We start from the raw sequence: 20,918 nt of genomic DNA on the forward strand, positions 1-20,918 counted from the left end.
GGGTTGGGGCGGGGGCCGGCGGAGGCTGTGGCCCGGGGGGCGCTGACAGCTCCAAGCCTAGGATTTTGCTCATGGGGCTCAGGCGCAGCGGCAAGTCCTCCATCCAGAAGGTGAGTGGGGCCTCGCCGGCCCCTCCGCCCCTCCGCCTCCCTCCTCTACCCGGGGGCGCGGGTGGCCGCCGTGGGGGAGGCCCCGAGGAGGGCGGCGGCCGGGGTGGCCGGCCAGGCTGTCCCAGCGCGCTTTCTCTTCTCCTCCGGGGAGCAGAGCCCGGGCGCGGCCCTCGCCGGGACCCCGATCTTGGAGTCCACGCCCAGGTCAGCCGAGGCCGACTGGGTCCCCGCGCTCCCCGAGTGGCCGGAGCGAGGCAGGTGTCCATGGCACCGCCCGGGACCTCGCCTCCTGGGACCCAGCCCCTGTGCCATTCACGAAACTGAGACTTGCTCCCCGGTTCTAACTTGGAGAGCTTCCCACACTCCCTCCCCGGACCCGGTTGTGTTTGTGCCTCTCACTTCAGGTGATCTGAGTTTTCAGGGCTTCCCAGGTGAGCCCCAGGGAGCAGCGTCTGAAAGAGTAGTGACTAACTCTTTGGCCTTTGTAATGCCTGCTCTTGTTACTAGTACGAAGGAGACTTCACTGTGACATTTGTGGGATTTGGGGGCTGTTCTTCCACCTATTTTAGTACTTGTGGCCTGGTGAGTATAATTACTAGTGATTTTCCCCCGTTTGTGTGTGGCTACAAAAATTTTGAGACCTGGAGAATATTTGCAGACCTTTGTCAGTCCATGTGCTTTCACTTGGGGAATGTCGGGAACGGATGAAGGGTTCCTCACTTTTTAATAAGGGGGAAATAGAGGCAGGGTTGACCTCCTTCATCAGCCATGGCTCTTACACACAAAGTGAGCTGGCGAAAAAATGCTAGATACCTGGCCTTTTGCCCTTTCCACTCTGTTGCAGAGGTCTCTCCAAAATAAATCTCTGCATGATATTCTGTAGACATGATGTTTTTAAAAAGTAGCCTTCTTCCACATGTAATGGATTACTGTGTTTTATTTTATCTTTTACCTTTACAGCAAAATGAGTACATTTATGGTAGGTTTTTAGCAAACTGATTTTAATTCTTTTCACTTGTTACTATCTAAGCCTTGGGAGTAACTATCCATTTTCCTCATCTAGAAACTAACAGAGAGGCAAATTAGTTTTGTGTTAGAATTGTATAGATTGTGATAATTTTGATTCTTAACAATTGCCTTTACCATTTCTTTGGGAGCTGTCTTTTCCCTGTCAACTCCTATTCTTTCCCCTCCCCACATATATTCCTTCTCAATATGTCATTTTCTGCTTGGTATAATTTGCCTTTGTTTCATTTCTTCCACAAGACTGCAAACCCATTGAGGGCAGGGTCCAGTCAGTTTCATTTCTGATTATTTCTCAGAGCCTGATGTGGGCATTCCAATAAGTTTTCAGTGAACAAAACTGCTTAAACTTTTTAAGTTTTCATAATCTTAAAGCAGATTTTGGCAGAATTGATAGTTTTACAGAAACAAAAATCAAACTGAAATGAGAGACATTGCTACTGCTAGTATTGAATACAGACAGAAAATAGCAGAAAAGTTTCAGCTTTTCTGGTGATTTGGTTTCAATAATTTGGTGTCTTCTGTTAGAAGTTAAAGGATAGTGGATACCAGTGGATACACCAATCACTTTTTACCTCTTCTAAAATTTTTGCTGTAGGATCAAGTTCTTTAAATTATGTTAATTCAGGGTGGAGTTCTGTATTTTAAATAAAAAGTGGAGTAGTCATTAAATTGTTTTCTTTCTTTTGACAGGTGGTGTTTCATAAAATGTCACCCAACGAGACCCTCTTTTTGGAAAGTACCAACAAGATTTACAAAGATGACATTTCAAATAGCTCCTTTGTGAATTTCCAAATATGGGATTTTCCTGGGCAAATGGACTTTTTCGACCCTACTTTTGACTATGAGATGATCTTCAGGGGAACAGGAGCTTTGATATATGTCATTGATGCACAGGTAGTTAGAAATGATAATGTTTAATTTTCTTCTTTGGTGACGGAAGATGTAGGAACAAAGGAAAGTTGTTTATTTGTCATATGCTTCTTGCAGCTTATTTCTTTGCCAGTAGATTCCCTAACAGTGTGAGAGATGTACCTGCAGAGGTGCTTTGGGAACAGGCATGCCATTGTACAAGTACAGAATATCAGATGACTAGGAGATATGGTTTATATCCCTGAGTTCTAGTTAGTGAGCAGTGTTCCTTTTTTGTTAATAGTAGATATTGCTGTACTCTAATAAACTATTACAGTAGTGATGTCACTCACTGAAAGGGTCTCATCAGTGCCCATAATATAAGGAGGAATGTGAGAACTGAGTCAGTAAATATTAAAGTGAATAGTTTCTTTAGTTGACCAAGTAGGGTTTAGCCCAAGGAGCACTTATTGAGGGCCTAGCATGTGGCGGGCACTCAGACTGATGGGACGTGTCTCCATCCTTAAGAATCTTACTTTTTCTAAGCTTAAGCATTAGTTAGGAATGCTTTCTGAGTGACAGGCTTTGTAATGGCTGCTTTCATACACATGACCTAATTAATGTCTTCACAAAACTGGGAGGTAGGTACTGTAGTTCCGATTTTAATGGATAAGTAAACTGAGATCACAGAGTTTAAGCAACCTGCTTAAAGTCACACATCTAATAAATGGCAGAGCTGGGATTACTTTAAAAATTCTATTGGGAAGAAGTGTCCATTTCCCATTTCCTTTCCTTATATTATCAGTATTAAAAATTACAAGCATTAACTTGGTAGTTGAATTCTTTATCTTGAGCGATTGAAGATCTGTTTAGTGGTATAAGTTAATGTATTTGGATGTTTGAATATTTATGAATAATTAGGATAATATGTTTTCTATGGTTGGGGAAAGAGGTAGTTTGAGGCTTTCTTAACTTAAGATTTCTTTTTAAAAAATATTTTGTTCTGACTTACAGGATGACTACATGGAGGCTTTAACAAGACTTCACATTACTGTTTCTAAAGCCTACAAAGTTAACCCAGACATGAATTTTGAGGTTTTTATTCACAAAGTTGATGGTCTGTCTGATGATCACAAAATAGAAACACAGAGGGACATTCATCAAAGGGCCAATGATGACCTTGCAGATGCTGGGCTAGAAAAACTCCACCTTAGGTAACAACCTGTGTGTTTGATATGAGAGCCCTGAAAAGTGTGTAAATGTATTCCCATCTCTGTCATTACAAACACGTAGCTCTCTGTTACTGGTATACCCTTCCCAAATCTGTAATGTTTTTGATCTCTTTGTTGTTGAATTCAAGCAGGTTTGGGAGCCTAATGTTATTGAGAAGTTACTTTCCCCCTTTTTTGCATTTTCCCAGAGGTGGAAGTCATGTGAAGTGTGTTTCTGTAGGTGTGTTTACAAATTCATCTCAAGAGACTGGAGTCAGGCTGTTTCCTCATGGCATAAATCTGCCTTGGGGCTCCCCTCTCTTGGTTTCATTATTATTATTATTTTTTTTCCCTTCTTGCCTCAGTTCAAGGAATCTCTGTCACATTTGCTGTAAAAGTCTGTAGCTTGAGCTTTCACAGTATCTGTCAGTAGGAAGAGCTTTTTAAAGAGGGTACACTTTAATGTCTGGACTGTAATGTATCTTGTTTATGTTTTTTAAAACACATGTGCTTTTATGAATCTCTAAAAATTGGGTTAAGTGAGTGTATCTTATCAAGTTTAAAGAACTCTCAAGTTTAACTAAAGAACTGCTGATTCATAATTAAATATTAAGAAATTATTAAAGGACACCTACTAGATAGGATTGATGACTTGTGTACTTGTGTTCTGAAAGTGTATAAGAAATATTTCCTACATCTTATTTATTTTTTTATGGTTTAGGTAGAAATGACTAATAAAAAGTACCCAAGAAAATGTTCTTTTGATGATATAAACAGCTTAAAGGGGAAGCAGGCGAGAGACAAACCATAGCTATTTCCTTATCCGTGGTCTGTTATAATGGCTTCTCTATAGGCTCAAGCCAACCCCCATTTTTCAACCCCTAATATTCTCTAGGGCCTCTGGCTCCAAGATCTTTCTGTTATTCTCCTAGGAAACCACATAGAAAAGTCTCATTGACCTCTAGCCTGGATTAAAATATGTGCAAGTAATTCAGGCTTTAAAAAAATTCAGCAGTATTTGTAGGAGAAAGTGAAAGTATCTTCCCATAAAATTCTTCAATCTTATTCTTCCACCATGAATGATGGATTTTAAGCCATGATTGTCCTGTGTTCTCCAGTGCTCATGGGAACCCTTCTGATCCTCTTAACACCATGTCTGTGTCCCTTTCCAGGGCATCCCACCTCATTGGTACGCACCATCCCTTTTTCCAGTTCTCTTTGGGGTCCTAGGCCTTGTTAACAGCATTAAGCTTTATTAATAACTAGCAGGCCTATGGATGAGGCTGTATTTGATTACCAATTTCCAGAAACTTAGCTTACTATAAAATGCCCTATGGCTTGGAGGTTCTTTCCTGCCCCCATCCACCACCAAGCCTCATAGTTCCTGCAGGACCTTCTCACGTTGCCAAAATATTCCTTTGACCCTAGTGCCTGTGGGGGGATCATCTTGGTCTCACCTGTGCCATTGTTCTAACATCTAGATTAGAGCCCCATCTAGGTTAGCTTCTTAGGTGAGCTCTTTGAAAGTATCTTTAAATTAGGTACAAAGTGTGATATAAACAGTTATGTGTCTCTGACTTTGTAATTTGTGTTTATAATTATATAATGGATACAACTTTATAACGAAGAGTATATTTCCTGAGTGAAAAAGTAGGTACAATTGACCACACTGTTATCGTTAAAGGTCTCTCTCTCTCAAATACGTGTTTTGTTAAATCTACAAATTTTACTTCACTGTGCATCCTCTTAGGCCTCCAGATAGCTGTTCCATTCTCTCTAGAGCCCCTGCTCTCATCCTCCTTAATACATTATTTACATAAATTCTAAGCTCCAGTTTTATTCATTCATTTATTCACCAAATGTTTATGAGCACTCTTCAGGGTAGTGGGCCTGCAGCTGTGAGCAAGGCTGACAGAGTCTCTGTCCTCATGGAGCTTATATTCTGATGAATGAGACAGCTCAGAAGCACTTATAAATAAATGTATAGTATAATTTTAAGTATACTTACCAGTGCTGTGAAGAAAAACAAATTAGGGGAAAGGGGTTGAAAGTAATGGGTACAGGGGTACTATTTTAGGTAGGGGGGTCAGGAGGGAACTTTCTGAAGCGGTAGCATTTTAGTAGAGACCTGTATTGTATTCTTATTTAATAAATGTCACCTATCTCCTATGAGCTTTCTCTTGGTTTTTATCTTGGTTTTTGTCAGTTATGGGCTTAAGAAACCAAGATTTTTGGATCAGATTGCAAAGACTTAGGTGAATATTCAGGTTTCTACATCTGAAAATGCTTTCCTGTGTACTGCCTCAGTTGCCCTCTGTGTAAATGCAATAAAGGGATGGAGAGCTACAAGCCAGGTGGGGAAACTGCATTTGTCATCTTTCCTGATGGGAATGGTACACAAGATAAAGAGGCTTTATTTGAACTTAAGGAAATCAAATGTTAAGAAACTTAAAATTTTATGTATCATGATAATTGTCACTGGACTTAAGATTTTTCAAATTAATCAAACTATGTTGTGTTTTTCAGCTTTTATTTGACTAGTATCTATGACCATTCAATATTTGAAGCCTTTAGTAAGGTGGTGCAGAAACTTATCCCACAACTACCGACCTTGGAAAATCTATTAAATATCTTTATATCAGTAAGTGAGCTATTTAATTCACTATAGTTTCTGGTTCCGTTTTTGTTGAATATATTTGTGTTATCAAGTTCTCCAAAAAATGGCTGGAATTAGTCTGAATCAAGCTTAAGGACTAATAATACAATTAAGTGTAAAGTCAGTAATAAAAACATTTAAAAAATGGCTTGAGGGCTTCCCTGGTGGCGCAGTGGTTGAGAGTCTGCCTGCCGATGCAGGGGACACGGATTCGTGCCCTGGTCCGGGAAGATCCCACATGCCGCAGAGCGGCTGGGCCCGTGAGCCATGGCTGCTGAGCCTGCATGTCCGGAGCCTGTGCTCCGCAACGGGAGAGGCCACAACGGTGAGAGGCCCGTGTACCGCCGGATTCGTGCCCTGGTCCGGGAAGATCCCACATGCCGCAGAGCGGCTGGGCCCGTGAGCCATGGCTGCTGAGCCTGCATGTCCGGAGCCTGTGCTCCGCAACGGGAGAGGCCACAACGGTGAGAGGCCCGTGTACCGCAAAAAAAAAAAAAAAAAAAAAAAAAAGGCTTGAATTATTTTCTGAATTTTTTCCTTAATACTTTTTCTTGTTTTAAAATGCCCGATGAAAAATTTTCTCATGTTTTCTGAATTAATATCTTCATGGTATCTGTTTCCTGAAGGAAGAGTAGAAAGTAGGGTAGACTGGGTTTTGGGAATTGGACTTAATCTCTGCCTTATTGCAGGTCACATTGAAAAATTGATCCTTTCCTTGCTAACTGTAATCTGTGTCATATTTCACATTACTTATTTTGAGGATTCAGCTTAATAAAAAAGGATATTCTTCCAATAAATTTAGCATTCAGCCACTATATTTCCCAAACATTTCTTTGAAGGACTCAATGTGTAGTGATCCCCAATTCTTTGGGCTTTTTGGGTTATGCTAGATGTTGACATGAAACATTCTTTTTTGGTTTGCTAATTGCCACATCAAGCCTTTCTGGTAGCAAGGTCATTTGAATCAGAGATTGATTATTGCCACAAAAAGGATTATTGAAAATGTAGCATGGCTTGATTTTTGGAGAATTTTGGGTGTGTGTGTGGCGTCTTAGGAAATAATTCATTTAAGTAAAGAGGATGAAGAAAAAACAAGTTTGGTGCGATTATGTCAGTAAATCAGAGCAGAGAAATAATTCCACTTTTATTCTTTGGATAAGAGAAGTGTCTCCTAAGCAAGTACTATTTGCTCTTTTGGTTTTAGGTTGTGTAATTAAAAATGCTCTTGGATGTTAATCAGTGGTTCAAGATCTTTGATAAGTTTACAGATTGTGATTCTTAAAAAAAAAATGAACACTCAATTTTGTTTTTTCAAGAATTCAGGTATTGAAAAAGCTTTTCTCTTCGATGTTGTCAGCAAAATCTACATTGCAACAGACAGTTCTCCTGTGGATATGCAGTCGTATGAACTTTGCTGTGACATGATTGATGTTGTAATTGATGTGTCTTGTATATATGGGTAAGTTGTACATATATATTTCTGCAAGATCTCAGATACGGGGAAGACTACCAGCTTGATTTGTCAGGGGGGTTAATTTCTGAGCCGTCTAGCAAGTACTGTATAAAGTAGAATTGTTCTGACCATAGTGCTTCAGCTTGGAGCGTGATTTCTGTGTGGGTGGGCTGCTGGGTCTTACTGCTTTGGCATAGGTCTAGGATAAGAACGGTGTGACTAGTGCCAGACTTAACTATCACTGAAAGTTTCACCCGCCATTATTTGGGGGGTTTGTACTGTGTCTTCTCACTACTGTGACTTAGCTAGATCAATAAATAAGATTAATTTATTTAAAACACTCTGAATAACAAAGTATGTACTGGTTCCTAATTTAATCTCAGGTTTGTGGAACTGAGGGGTCCTTAATCTTTCAGAGAGCTCAGAAACAAGGAAATCAGAATTCTCATTGTCAGAAGAACTTATAAACATTTGACCTATACATCTAAGTTTCCGAAATAAGTCTCTAAAATAGAAACTCTTGTTTTATGCATATTTACCACACTCTATACAGAAATTTGTAAAAGCTGGCAAAGAAGTGATTTTGTAGAATAACCCAGAGGGCAAGTGAGAACTTTGGTGAACTTACTGGTGTTTCAAAAGCCAGTAACCTCTGCAGCCTCTAATAGCCCTGATTCATCTCATGTATTAGTGTCAGTCCTCACAATGCACTTTCTCGATGCTCTGACATTACCTTTGCTTTCTGATACCTGTGTCCTTTATCTGTTGTTCCTCTCTGCTCCACCTAGTCTAAATTCCTCTTTCATCTCTCTGTCCCTACCCTTTACCTTGCTCTCTCCGCCTAACTTGTCAGTGTCTTTGTCCAGCTGCCTGTGGGTAGGAGAATGCATTTGTGTTACCTCTTCTTTACCGGTCTATTCTTGTCTTGCATTCCTATATGCTCTCCTTTGTTTTTATTCTTTCCACAGTGAAAATGAGATTTTGTCCGTAGGTTATGCAGAAGAGTTTCATGTTCCTATTCCTAATTTTAAAAATGGATGAATAGAGCATTCGCTTTTTCTTTAAAACAAATTTTCATAAGCCAATTTTATAACTAAAAAAATCAAATTTAGTTATAAAGTTTATTTTCAGTATAAGGTACACTGTAAACTACATTATATATGATAAAGTACATTATAAAAAAGAGAAATAGCCATTTCTTCATATTCTTAGCACAGTACATGTGTGCAATTCGGTATGCTTTATTGAAGTTCAGTTTGCTGCTTATTTGATTTTTTTTTTTTTTTCGGCTGCATTGGGTTTTCATTGCTGCGCACGGGCTTTCTCTAGTTGCGGCGAGCAGGGCTACTGTTTGTTGCAGTGCGCGGGCTTCTCATTGCAGTGGCTTCTCTTTTTGCGGAGCACGGGCTCTAGGTACATGGGCTTCAGTAGTTGTGGCACGCGGGCTCAGTAGTTGTGGCTTGCGGGCTCTAGAGTGCAGGCTCAGTAGTTGTGGCTCACAGGCTTAGTTGCTCTGTGGCATGTGGGATCTTTCTGGACCAGGAATCGAACCTGTGTCCCCTGCATTGGCAGGCAGATTCTTAACCACTGTGCAACCAGGAAGTCCTGCTTACTTGACTCTTGATTTATGTTTTTTGAACGGGACCGTATTTATTTATTTTAGTTTTTGTATTTACTCCTTTTTCACCGATGGCAGTTTTCATATTTCAGGTCCTTCTTTATTTGTAGAGGGTGTCAGCACCAATTAGTGTGAGGGAGTATTGGAAACCTGCTGTGTTCCATGCATCCTAGGTGAACAAGGTGATGTGAGCACATGGAATGAATACTGCAGCATGGGCTGGGCACCCACAGCTAAACACAGCTTCTGTTCCAATAAGGGCAAGTGGGCATTCTCCTTTCTCAAAAGACATTCAGGAAACTGGGTGGAAACCCTTACTGTTGTGCAAATGTGACAAAATTCTGAGTTGGGAAACCTCTAATGGATGATACTTTGTTTTAAAACAGGTTAAAGGAAGATGGAAGTGGAAGTGCTTACGACAAAGAATCTATGGCCATCATCAAGCTGAATAACACAACGGTCCTGTATTTAAAGGAGGTGACTAAATTTTTGGCACTGGTCTGCATCCTTAGGGAAGAAAGTTTTGAACGAAAAGGTAATGCATTTTAAAAAGGTTTCTTTAAGTTCTTTGTCATAATTTCTTAGTTTCTTGAAAGCAAGAAAAAACAATATTGCAGTGTTAGAGGATTTACCAGCTCAAACTACTTTTGTGCCTTCCCGTCCATGTACAGTGCAGACTTTCTCCTGCCTTCTTTTGGTCTTTTATTTTAAATCAAGTTTTTTATTCCAGCCTCTCTCATTTTACATCCTTCCATTACCTGTCTAACTGCCTACGGTTTGGCTTCCACCTGAACCAGTCTGCTGAAGCTGTTTGAGAGGTTACTAGGTCTCCTTCTTGCTGCATTCAGTGGCCTTTTCTCATTCTGTGGCCTCTTCAGGCTTCTGAAGCATGTGACCCTGTCAGTCCCTCCTCCCTCAGCTTTCTTCTCTCTGCTTCCCTAAAGCAGAACTCTGCGGGTTCTTCTATGTGTTTGTTGCTCTGACCACCTGTCCTGTTTCTTCTGTTTTTCTTTTTCTGAGAGCCAGGTCTCCTGCTCACTTCTTCACTTAATTCTCCTGGTCAGCGCATCTCATCCATGCCTTCAGTTAATCTTCTCTGTGTAGTTGATTGAAAAATTCACCTCTCCAAATCTGGCTTGGGCCTGTGTTTCCATGCTGTGTTTGGAGCTATTAGTAAGATGTCCTCACTTAAATATTTTATCTTGTCCATGGCGTCAAAAACTGATGAATATTTTCCCCTTTGTTTCATGACCATCCCGGCTACTCTACTTCTGTTACTCGTTATGCCATATTTCTGGTGTCCGAGCTTAGCTATGTGCAGTCAGGTAATCGTATGGTGTAATTGCCCATGAGGCTCTTGCAGATCATCTCACAGAGAGCATTCTTTGTTTTCCTTTTTCCATTCTTTTCCTGTGTTTACATTCAGTTTTCACCAAATCTTACCATTTGTTTCTTGGAACTGTTTCTTGGGTGTGCTTTCCATTTCCACTGTTGGTGACTCCAATCCAGGTCCTCATTCCTCCAGCCTGTGGTGCTGCATTCAACATATATATTAAGGGCTCAGCATGTATCATCTTTTATTCTAAAGGCAGACTAAGTTTCAGAAAATTCCTTTTATCATGTTATTTAACTACTCAAGGATCTATAGTAACTCTCTGTTATTCACTGCAACAAGTCCCTGCTTTTCTGCCTGGGTTTGTGATATTAATTAATATTGAATGAATTAATATTATTTCACTGATGTTGATACTAATGAAATATTTTAGATATACAAAGTGTTTTGGGTACAACAAAAATGTGAGTATTCACCTTTGAGCTTAAGAACTGAAACATGACAAATACATATTTGTCTTCTGTGTGTTTCTCAGTTGAAACCCCCTCTTGCGCTCTGTTGAATGTAGTGTTTTCTTTTTCCTGTGCATGATTTAGTCTTTCACTTCATATGTATCCTTAAACAATATAGGGTATTGTGTATCTTTGTGTAAATGATGTCCAAATGTAAGTTGTCTTCTGCAACTTGCTTATTTCTCTTCATTCAAGATTGTTTTTGAGATTTATCCGTATCGATAGATGTAGCTCCAGTTCGTTCATTCAGTTGTCACTGCCACACGGTAGTCTATGGATTGCATATACCACAATTTATATTCTTCTTGCTGAACATGTAGATGATTTTTAAGATTACAAATAGTTTTGCAAGAAATGCTCATGAACAAGTTTGCCTTTGCACATATGGAGAATTTCTCAAGAGTAATAAGTATTTAGGAGTGGAATTTATAGAGGACATATGTCTTCAGCTTTTTTAGGCATTATTGAATTGCTCTCCAAAGTGGCTTTATTTTCACCCCAGACAGTGCTTTGTGGGAGTTCTTGTCACTTCATGTCCTTGATAATGTTTGATATTGTTAGACTGTTTAGTTATTGTCAGTCTGGTAGGTGTGAAATGGTATCTCATTTGGCTCTGGTTTTTATTTCTTTAATTACGGGTTAGAGCAAGCATCTTTTTCACTGCAGGTACCCTTTTATGTCTGTTCAGGTGTCTTCTCTGGTAATTTATCTGTTCATATACTTTTATCTTTTTTGTACTGTGTCTTTTTTGTACTTAGGAGTTCTTTATTTTTCTCCATTCTAATCTTTTTTTTTTTTTTTTTTGCGGTACGTGGGCCTCTTCCGTTGCGGAGCACAGGCTCCAGATGCGTAGGCTTGGCGCCCATGGCTCACGGGCCCAGCCGCTCCGCGGCATGTGGGATCTTCCCAGACCGGGGCACGAACCAGTGTCCCCTGCATCGGCAGGTGGACTCTCAACCACTGCACCACCAGGGAAGCCCTCTCCATTTTAATCTTTAAAAATTTTAAAAACTTTTGGCTATGGAAATTTTCAAATATACACAAAAGTAGACTAGCACAGCGATTCCATGTACCCATCTCGCTGCTTTCACAGTCATCAAGACATGGTCAGTCTTATTTGCTGTATATCGTCCTCACAACTAAATTATTATCTTTTGCTCTTTTGTTGTGAAAACTGTCAAACATAAAAAAGTAGAGAAAATAATGTGAGGAACCCTTTTCTATCTATCACCCAGATTCAACAGTTATCAAAATCATAGCCATTCTTATTTGCTTGCTATACCTTTTTCCCTACTGGGTTATTTTGTTTTGGTTTTTGACTTTTTGTTTTGCGGTACACGGGCCTCTCACTGCTGCGGCCCCTCCCGTTGCGGAGCACAGCCTCCGGATGCGCAGGCTCAGCGGCCATGGCTCACGGGCCCAGCCGCTCCGCGGCATGTGGGATCCTCCCGGACCGGGGCACGATCCCGTGTCCCCTGCATTGGCAGGCGGACTCCCAACCACTGTGCCACCAGGGAAGCCCCCTACTGGGTTATTTTGAAGCAAATCTCTAACATCAAATCATTTTGTCTCTACAGATTTCAGCAGGTGTCTGTAAGAGGTAGTGCGCTTTTTAAAGCATAGCAGTATTACCATCAGTAGATGTGTAAAAAAAAAACAAAACAGTGATTTCATATCATCAAATATCCAGCCAGTGTTCACATTTCCTTGATTGTCAGTTTAATTTTACCATTTGCATAAAAGTCAGTTTTAATGTAGTTGAACTTATTAAAACTTTTATTTTTTTCCTGAATCTGAAGGACCGCCATAATTTGACTCTAACCTGCTTATTCAGACTCCATTCCCAGTACTTCTCCCCAAAATTCTCTGCCCCTATCTCCAGCCAGACCAGTTTGTTTCCTGTTTTCCACCTGTGTGCTGTGTTTCCTCATTGCCAGCTCCCTGCTGTTGTCTTGTGATTCTGCTCTCCCTTCCTGCCTGATTAAATCCTGCCCGTATCCTCAGAGCTCTGCCTCACACCTGAAGCTTTCATTGCTGCTTTTGCCCTGCACTTGGCTCTCCCAGCTTTGGACTTCTTTCACAGTAGTCATTTTAACATCAGATTGTTGTGATTTCTTTCTTGTGTGCTGTCTTTACGTCCCAGTATCCTCGAGGACGTAAGTCCTCTCTTTCTGCTCTGCCCTTCTCAGCACTGGCTTCTATTCTCAAGTTCTCCTCGTGATCTGGAATGGCTCCTGGAGCTCCAGCAATCTTATCCATATTCTGCACATTAAGGAGGAGTGGGGAGGAATAGGGAAGTCTTCCTTTTAAGGAGACTTCACAGAAATCTCACACACTTGCATTTATCTCAGTGGCCAGAATTGGTCATATGTCCGTACGTACCTGTAGGGAGCCCTTTGTTTGACCGAAATCTTATTTGGAAGCCAGTTCATAAAGCAGATGAGGACGGAGCTGCCTTAACTCCCGTATAGGGGAAGCAGGCTTCCTGAGGCTCTGCCTGATGGGCCTCTCTGACACCTCCCAACCCCATGGCTCTACTGAGCAGTTTGCAAAACTGTTCCAACTGTTTCCTTCAGCTTTTCTTTGGCTGCCTCAGAGACTTGTAAAAGGAAACACTTGATAAATCAAAAAGTATTTTACTTTCACTTTAGATTTCATTGTAAATTTTCTTAGCAAATTTGTCTTCCTGATTGCTTTTTTATTTACCCTGTTCACTTCCAGGCCCCAGAGGTAACCAGTGTTAACACTTGGGCATACGCTTCATCATGTTTCCAGTGTGAAGAATTCCTCAATTGGATATATGTTTTTAAATACATATCAATTTTTTTTTCCGTCACCAAATGTTTCCTAGTAGATAGTCGCACAGTTGACATTCAGGAGGCCTAATCTCCTTTTTCTCTCCTGCAGGTTTAATAGACTACAACTTCCATTGTTTCCGAAAAGCTATTCATGAGGTTTTTGAGGTGGGTGTGACTTCTCACAGGAGCTGTGGCCACCAGACCAGTGCCCCCAGCCTGAAAGCATTGACACACAACGGCACGCCGCGAAATGCCATCTAGCCTGAATGCCGGTGGTCGGGGTCTGTGCCAGCTTATTCCTCACTCCAGGGTCAGATGCCATGTGCTACAGGACATGGAAGTTGCCGCTTGTGGGAGTCTGGTGCCTGTTGCACTAGAGACAAGGGGTAGAGATCCTCATTTGGATGAAAATCCCTTCAACCAGTGGTGTGCAACTGAAGCTACTATTTCTTTTTTTTAAAAAAATGGCAAAAAAGAATTCTATAGACCACAGACCTCAAGTGTCTTTCTCCTCTTGGGGGTCCTACTTTAAGTAGTTGGGATATTTTGGACCTGGAGATAACATCACTTACCCATCCTTACCAGAGAATGTTGCTGTCAATTACCAGTTGAAAATAATAGAAAGAACTGAGTTTTTATATGCTTCGCTTAGATTTTCATTTGAGTAGTCTCTGAAAATCCTGCCTTGCTTAAGTTCTAACACTGCCTCTCAGATTTCAGTTTTGGACCTTGCACACCTCAGACCTTCTAAATGCATTTGCTTGCTAACTCAGAAGACACATGGTCTGACTGCAGCAAAGGACATTCCTGTATTTGTTTCTGAGGAAATGAGAAAATTTTATGCTGCATCAAGTCGAGAGCAAGGCTCAACAGTGGCCGCTGCATTAGTTCCCTCGGAAGTGTTGAAGAACAAACTTTAAAACAGAAGAAAATTTTTGCACCTGTGTTTTGGGTACCAGATATCTGAGTTCTTGCTCCCACGTTAGATATAAATGATTCTGATCACTGTAACAAAGGGAATTAAAAAAAAATTTGTTTTCCCCGCAATCTCCTCCTCTTAGGAGGGAAACGCGTTATGTCACTGAATTATACGTAGCTCACTTTTCTTTAAACTTGATACCAGCCCCCACATTCCTTATTCTAAGCTTTCGAGATCCTTTAAGAATTGCTGTTTTGTTGATCCTGAATGACCCTAAGGCGCTGGTGGACTGCCCACTGGGACTTGAAGAGAGCACATGGCACCACGACGTGTCGTTAAACATACTTCGTCTTCAGTATTCTGACGCCAAGTGTCAACGGTGGTACTTTCTTCACCTAGGATATTAATTCAAAATTGTTTCTTTTTGTTGAAGGTTGATACCCTTTTCCATTGACTTAAACTTACACGTTATTTTTACTCCACATGCCCAGTAGTCATATATTCCAAAGCCACTGGACCACTTGAGTACATAAGTGCCACTGTTTAATGAAACATGTATATTCAGGTCTGTAAACCTAACCGTGTGACTTGGAGTGCTTCCTGCAGACGATTCTGACTGTTGAGTATTTACATGGACCATGGTGATATCCAAAAAAAAAAAATGCTTTTATATTTATAGATTATTTCATTGAACTATATAAAATGGGTATCAATAAATGTATTTACTCCAGAATAAGTTTTTTATTTGCCTAAGGTAATAGAAGGTTGGGGTGATGGAACATTGGCTTGGCCCGCTCTGTCATTATCCATTTCTTTTGCTGCCTCGTATGGTTAAAATGCCTTATGTTTCAAGACTTCAGGTTCTGTCCTGTTGCAGGAATTTCACGCCTTGTGTCCAGATACCATCTCCTGGCCTGTTTCTGTGTAGGGTAGGAGGTCTAGGTAAAAATGGTGTTTCATACCAACAGATCTCACTCATGGTGGCGAGTATCCAGGGCCTGGCATAATTGATGTATGATTTCCAAACCAGGAAGCAGTTCAGGGGATGAGATGAATAGAATACAGTATACAAAATTTGCACTGATTCCAGCTCATTTTTCATTTCTTCCAGTTTCTGAGATACTCATATTGACCCTTCAATGTTAAGTTCTGCTTACACAGTTAGGTTGGATCTCAACTGGTTGGAGTTAAGTGTACATCAGTTTATAGAAAGGAGGGAAGTGGAGGTTGAAAGATCTTTAATTTCATGATTGGATTACTTTAATTTTAAAACAATTGGAAATCACAAAAAGATTTTTTAAAAAAGCTTAAAATACTATCTAATCCTGTATTCTTTTTCAAATTATGGGAACTGAAGTCCAGAGGAGTAAAGAACATTGTCTAGGGTGATAGATGGGATGAACATGTTAACTTAAACTACAAATCAGGATACTGTTGAGAGTGGAAGGGATGCTTAATAATTATGCCAGAGCAATGGGTGTAAACTACGCTGTGCTGGGTAAACCAGGGAGCAACCCAGTCATAGATCTAGTTAGTAGTGAAGTGGGGGCCTGTGCTGCAGACCTGGCAGCCCAGTGCTGCCTGCCTTCGTCTCCAGCCTCAGGCTCCCATTGGCTCAATGGAGATGATGCCTCAAGATGAGTGTACCATGGCATATAGGTGCCCAAGAAATATTTTTTCCTACTACTGTGGAAAATTATAAATTCAGGGAGTGATTAAGGAGAACAGGTGAAAAGTGGTGGAATAGAAATAAAGTGAATGAAGAAAGGGGACAACTCAGGAAAAGGAAATGGAAAAATCAGAAAACTATCGAGGAGGGTTTGCCTGAAATGTTTTGCATCTCAATGGGTGTTTATCTTCAACTGGCTACCTCAGAGAGCTGGGAGAGATGGTGAAATAAAACCTTTTAAATCTTTTGCAGCAGGGTGTTTGAGCTGTTCTGCATACCACTACCTCTCCTGTTCACACACATTCATACATACACACATTCATACATACACACATTCACACATGCACATGTGTACACAGACACGTATGTAATGATATCCCAATACAGAATGCTCAAGGTATTTGGAATTGTATTAATTTACCTTCTACGTTTAGAATTCTGTGTGTACACAGAGAAACAAGTGATTTTAAAGATAAAATTATGATTGTCACAAGTTTAATGTGTGTGATTCGTGGGCTTTGTTAAGATTCTCTACCTGTCCTGTTTTGCAAATGCTGAAAGCTCTTCCAGTTATATCCAGAAGAGGTTAATTAGTGGATATCATTATTGTTTTTCACCTAAGCTAGCAAAGTAACTTTAAACACTCCCCTTCTTTCCCCCAGAGACCCTGAAGGAACAGTCTTCCAAGGGACTGTAGGTGGCAGCTGGGCATAGCTGGAGTGTATTTGTTAATAGCATCTTCCTTGAACTGCTCCTACAGAGTTGGGAGTCTGGATGTGTAAAGAGCACGCAGGAGGGACATGAAGGGATGGCACCTACTACAGATTATTTCAGGTGGTTTCTATGTGTATTACCTCATGTAATCTTCACAGTACCTGGTGAGGTAGGTCCTCTATTCTATTTGCAGATGGGGAAACAGGCCTGGAGAGGCCTAATAGTGGTGGAGCTAGAATTGGAATCCATGCAGTTTGATTCTAGAACCTGCATCCTTAAATCACTGCTTGACCTTGCTTCCCTAGTAGGGAGGGAGGATTTACTCATGGGGTGTTTTGCAGAACATGAATTCTATAGTTAAACTTTGGAAGCAGCCTTCTGTAGTCTTGGAGATTTACTATGTACAGTCAAATATTCTCTGAAAAGACCTGCAATAGAGAAATCTGTTTACCTTGGTTTATATCCCATGTTCCAAAGTTTGACTGTTTTAAGAAATGCCTATTCAAGCAGCATATAATAAATATACCGAAGGACACTTTACTGGAATATTTTCAGTGGGATTGGAAATAGGATTTTTATTCCATTTCCCAAGTGTCTTAATACAACCTTTAGTGGACTGGTGGTAAAATAGGAAATTTTGTGCATTTTCACAATTGAGATTAGTAGCTCATGCTGTTCCTTCAGCCTGGAATCTGCTTCCCTTGGCTTATAGAAATTCTGTTCATCCTACCAAGGTCAGCTTAAATGCCATATCTTCTACAAAAGCCCTCTAACCCCTCCCCCTCCCCAGCACCTTGACATGTGTGGGTCTGTTCTCTGCTTCCTTTCTTGGTGACTTGCTCATGACCTGTCCTTTAGTGATGGGGAAAGCATATTTTCTACTCTGTAGCATTTCTCCAATATCCCGTATGTTGAAGAAAACCCGTGCTCATTTAAATGTGTCCCTCATTGCAGCTTTTTTTTTTTTTTTGCGGTACGCGGGCCTCTCACTGTTGCGGCTTCTCCCGTTGCAGAGCACAGGCTCCGGCCGCCCAGGCTCAGCGGCCATGGCTCACGGGCCCAGCCGCTCCGCGGCATGTGGGATTTTCCCGGACCGGGCCACGAACCCACGTCCCTTGCATCGGCAGGTGGACTCTCAACCACTGCGCCACCAGGCAAGCCCCCCTCATTGCAGCTTTCATGTGAAGACAGTGATGCTTTTCTGGTGTGGGCAGTAGCTTGTCTAGCTTTTTACCCGGTCTGGCTGCAGTGTCCATTTCCTTAGTGCTTGACCTCTAGGTGGCGGTGTTGTATTATTTAAACTCAAGCTTTCCGGCTCCTGCACGTTGGCTCTGTTCTGAAAGTTTAAATTACCTGTATCACTCAAGTGTTCACTTAACTTAGAGATCCAAAGGACTGCTTAAGTTCTTTCTCCTGAAATCATATTCAGTGATGACTTGAGACACTGTGTTGGAAGTGAAGCAGTTTGTGATTTTCACTTTTTCTATTCATTATCAGCTTTTTAACAAGGGGTTGGGTAGGATGAAGGTCATAACATTCTTTGTTTCATGGATTACTGGTTACAAAGGGGCTTTAAGAAGACCTCACCATCCTCATGCCTATAGCAGGCAGAACGACTTGTTCCCTAAGCCATCTGCTATAGATGTGTATGCTCTTAAAGACTCTCATGGAAGGAAATGCCACATGTTTGAATGATAATATCTGCTTTCATCACTTGCTTTTGCCTCAGATGAGGTTTATTGTAATTATTTCACACTTGAGAGCTAAAACACTGCAAAGGAAAGGCTTTAGCACGTTATCCTTCCACAGGCATATCATCTCTCCACAAGCCCCAGCTGTGACTTTGTTCTACAAAGACAAATTTTAATGTAAAAAGAACTAAATACATCAGTGCATCTTCAGAACTGTTTAAAATGTAATTGAGAAAATTGCAAAAGGACAGTTATAATGAGGAACTTAGTGGAAGGAAACTAGTTACCCCCGACCCCTCCAAGTACCCGTTACTACCAACGTGTCTCTGGAAAAATGCTGCAACTTCCACTGTAAGATCCTTATACTTTAAAAAGCAACTTTTTGTTCAACATTGCTAATTATTAGAGAAATGCAAATCAGAACTACAATGAGGTATCACCTCATGCTGGTTAGAATGGTCTACAAATAATAATAATGTACAAATAATAAATGTGTACAAATACTAAATGATGGAGAGGGTGTGGAGAAAAGGCAACCCTCTTACACTGTTGCAGCCACTGTGGAAACAGCCACTGTGGAAAACCTTTTTAAGGAGGTTCCTTAAAAAACTAAAAGAGCTACCATATGATCCAGCTATCCCACTCCAGGGCATATCTTCAGAAAAGATGAAAACCCTAATTCAAAAAGATGCATGCACCCCAGTGTTCATAGCAGCACTAGTAACAGTAGCCAAGACATAGAAGCAACCTAATGTCCGTCGACAGAGGAATGGATAAAGATATGGTACATATATACAATGGAATATTAGCCATAAAAAAGAATGAAATAATGCTATTTGCAGCAAACATGAATGGACCTAAATATTATCATACTAAGTGAAGTAAGTCAGAGAAAGACAAATATCACGTGATATCACTTATATGTAGAATCGAAAAAATGATACAAATGAACTTATTTACAAAACAGAAACAGACTCACAGGCATAGAAAACAATCTTATGGTTAACAGGGGAAGGGGGGAGAGGGGTAAATTAGGAGTCTGGGATTAACAGATACACACTACTATATATATAATAAACAAGGATGTACTGTATAGCACAGGGAACTATATTCAATATCTTGTAATAACCTATAATGGAAAAGAATCTTAAAAAAATATATGTAGGTATGTATAACTGAATCACTTTACTGTGTACCTTAAACAAATACAACATTGTGAATCTACTACACCTCAATGAAGAAAAGCATCTTTTGAGCTAAAGTGATGAAATATCAGGAGACGTGACAATCCATTTGGTTTAATACAACATAGCCTGCAGAACAGACAGAAGCTTGGTCTGTAAAAATGGAATATTAATCTTCTACAATGTTCTTTTTGCTGTTTTTCTTTTTTTTTTTGCCTGCCTGGCATATGCAGGATCTTAGTTCCCCAACCAGGGATCAAACCTGTGCCCCCTGCAGTGGGAGCACAAGTATTAACCACTGGACCCCCAGGGAAGTCCCTTGTTTTTGTTTTTTAAGAGAGGTGCTGGTTACACTCATTTTGATAAGTTGTATATACTCTTTCCTTTGTTCTCTCTCCTGTCTCTATTCAAATAGGCATGCAAACTTCCTGTTCCAGGTAATGAGTCAGCTGAGAAGGGAATGTTAATTTATTTGAGCCTATCTTATTCCAAAAAGCAATGGTGGAACTCTTTGTACTGGGGCCTTGTCCCAGCAAGGCATTGGCTTTTACAGTTTTTCAAGATGAGCTAAGAAGTAAACCTAGAGCCCTAACCATTTCCCAATAGCTGTGTTTGGAAATTGGAGCTGCCTGCCATTTCCGTGCTTGGCGGATGCTTTATTGCTGCATTGTAGTTCTTCCTGGTTAGAAGAGGAGATTCTAGGACTGAAGGTTCCTTGGGCTCTGTTTCCTCACTACATGACACCTGTGGCAGGTTATTGATGGAAATGGGATCATTGAGAAAGGCAGGCTATTTGGCAAAAAGGAACTCATTTAAGTGTCAGGGGTCACAGGATCTTAGTGGAAATGTTCTCTCGACAACTCGAGTGATGAGGCTGGAAGGAGGGGAAGGAGGCTGAGCTGAGGGTTGGGAGAGGACACTGAGCTGGTGGGGGCAGGACTAAGCAAAGGCCATGGTAGATCAGAGGAAGGAGGATCGCTGGGGAAGAAGTCGGAATGATCCTTGCAGTGAGAGGAAAACCAGGTAGACTGAAATGTGAAATGCAGTGAGAGACCTGATGGGTGAGAACAAACAGACCTTAATTTTGCCTAGGAGTATTGGAGACCTGGGGAAAACTCTGAACTGGACAGCAGGACCATTTTCAACTCTATAGGTCCTTTACTCTCTTCTCCCAA

At 40.8% G+C, this 20,918-nt stretch overlaps 1 protein-coding gene across 1 annotated transcript in view; it reads left to right on the forward strand.

Moving 5' to 3' along the window:
• RRAGC (Ras related GTP binding C) overlaps nt 1-14,110 on the forward strand; it is a 14,259-nt gene extending 149 nt beyond the window's left edge. The window contains 7 exon segments of the mRNA XM_007453786.1: nt 1-110; nt 1,827-2,030; nt 3,000-3,199; nt 5,723-5,837; nt 7,169-7,311; nt 9,310-9,458; nt 13,676-14,110. The exon segment at nt 1-110 is cut by the window's left edge and continues 25 nt beyond it. Of these exon segments, the coding sequence (XP_007453848.1) occupies nt 1-110; nt 1,827-2,030; nt 3,000-3,199; nt 5,723-5,837; nt 7,169-7,311; nt 9,310-9,458; nt 13,676-13,827 (1,073 nt within the window). The 3' untranslated portion in view covers nt 13,828-14,110.
• The last annotated feature ends 6,808 nt before the right edge of the window (nt 14,111-20,918 follow it).

The sequence above is a fragment of the Lipotes vexillifer genome, unplaced genomic scaffold (genome assembly GCF_000442215.2).
Source record: "Lipotes vexillifer unplaced genomic scaffold, Lipotes_vexillifer_v1.1 scaffold213, whole genome shotgun sequence".
NCBI lineage: Eukaryota > Metazoa > Chordata > Mammalia > Artiodactyla > Lipotidae > Lipotes > Lipotes vexillifer.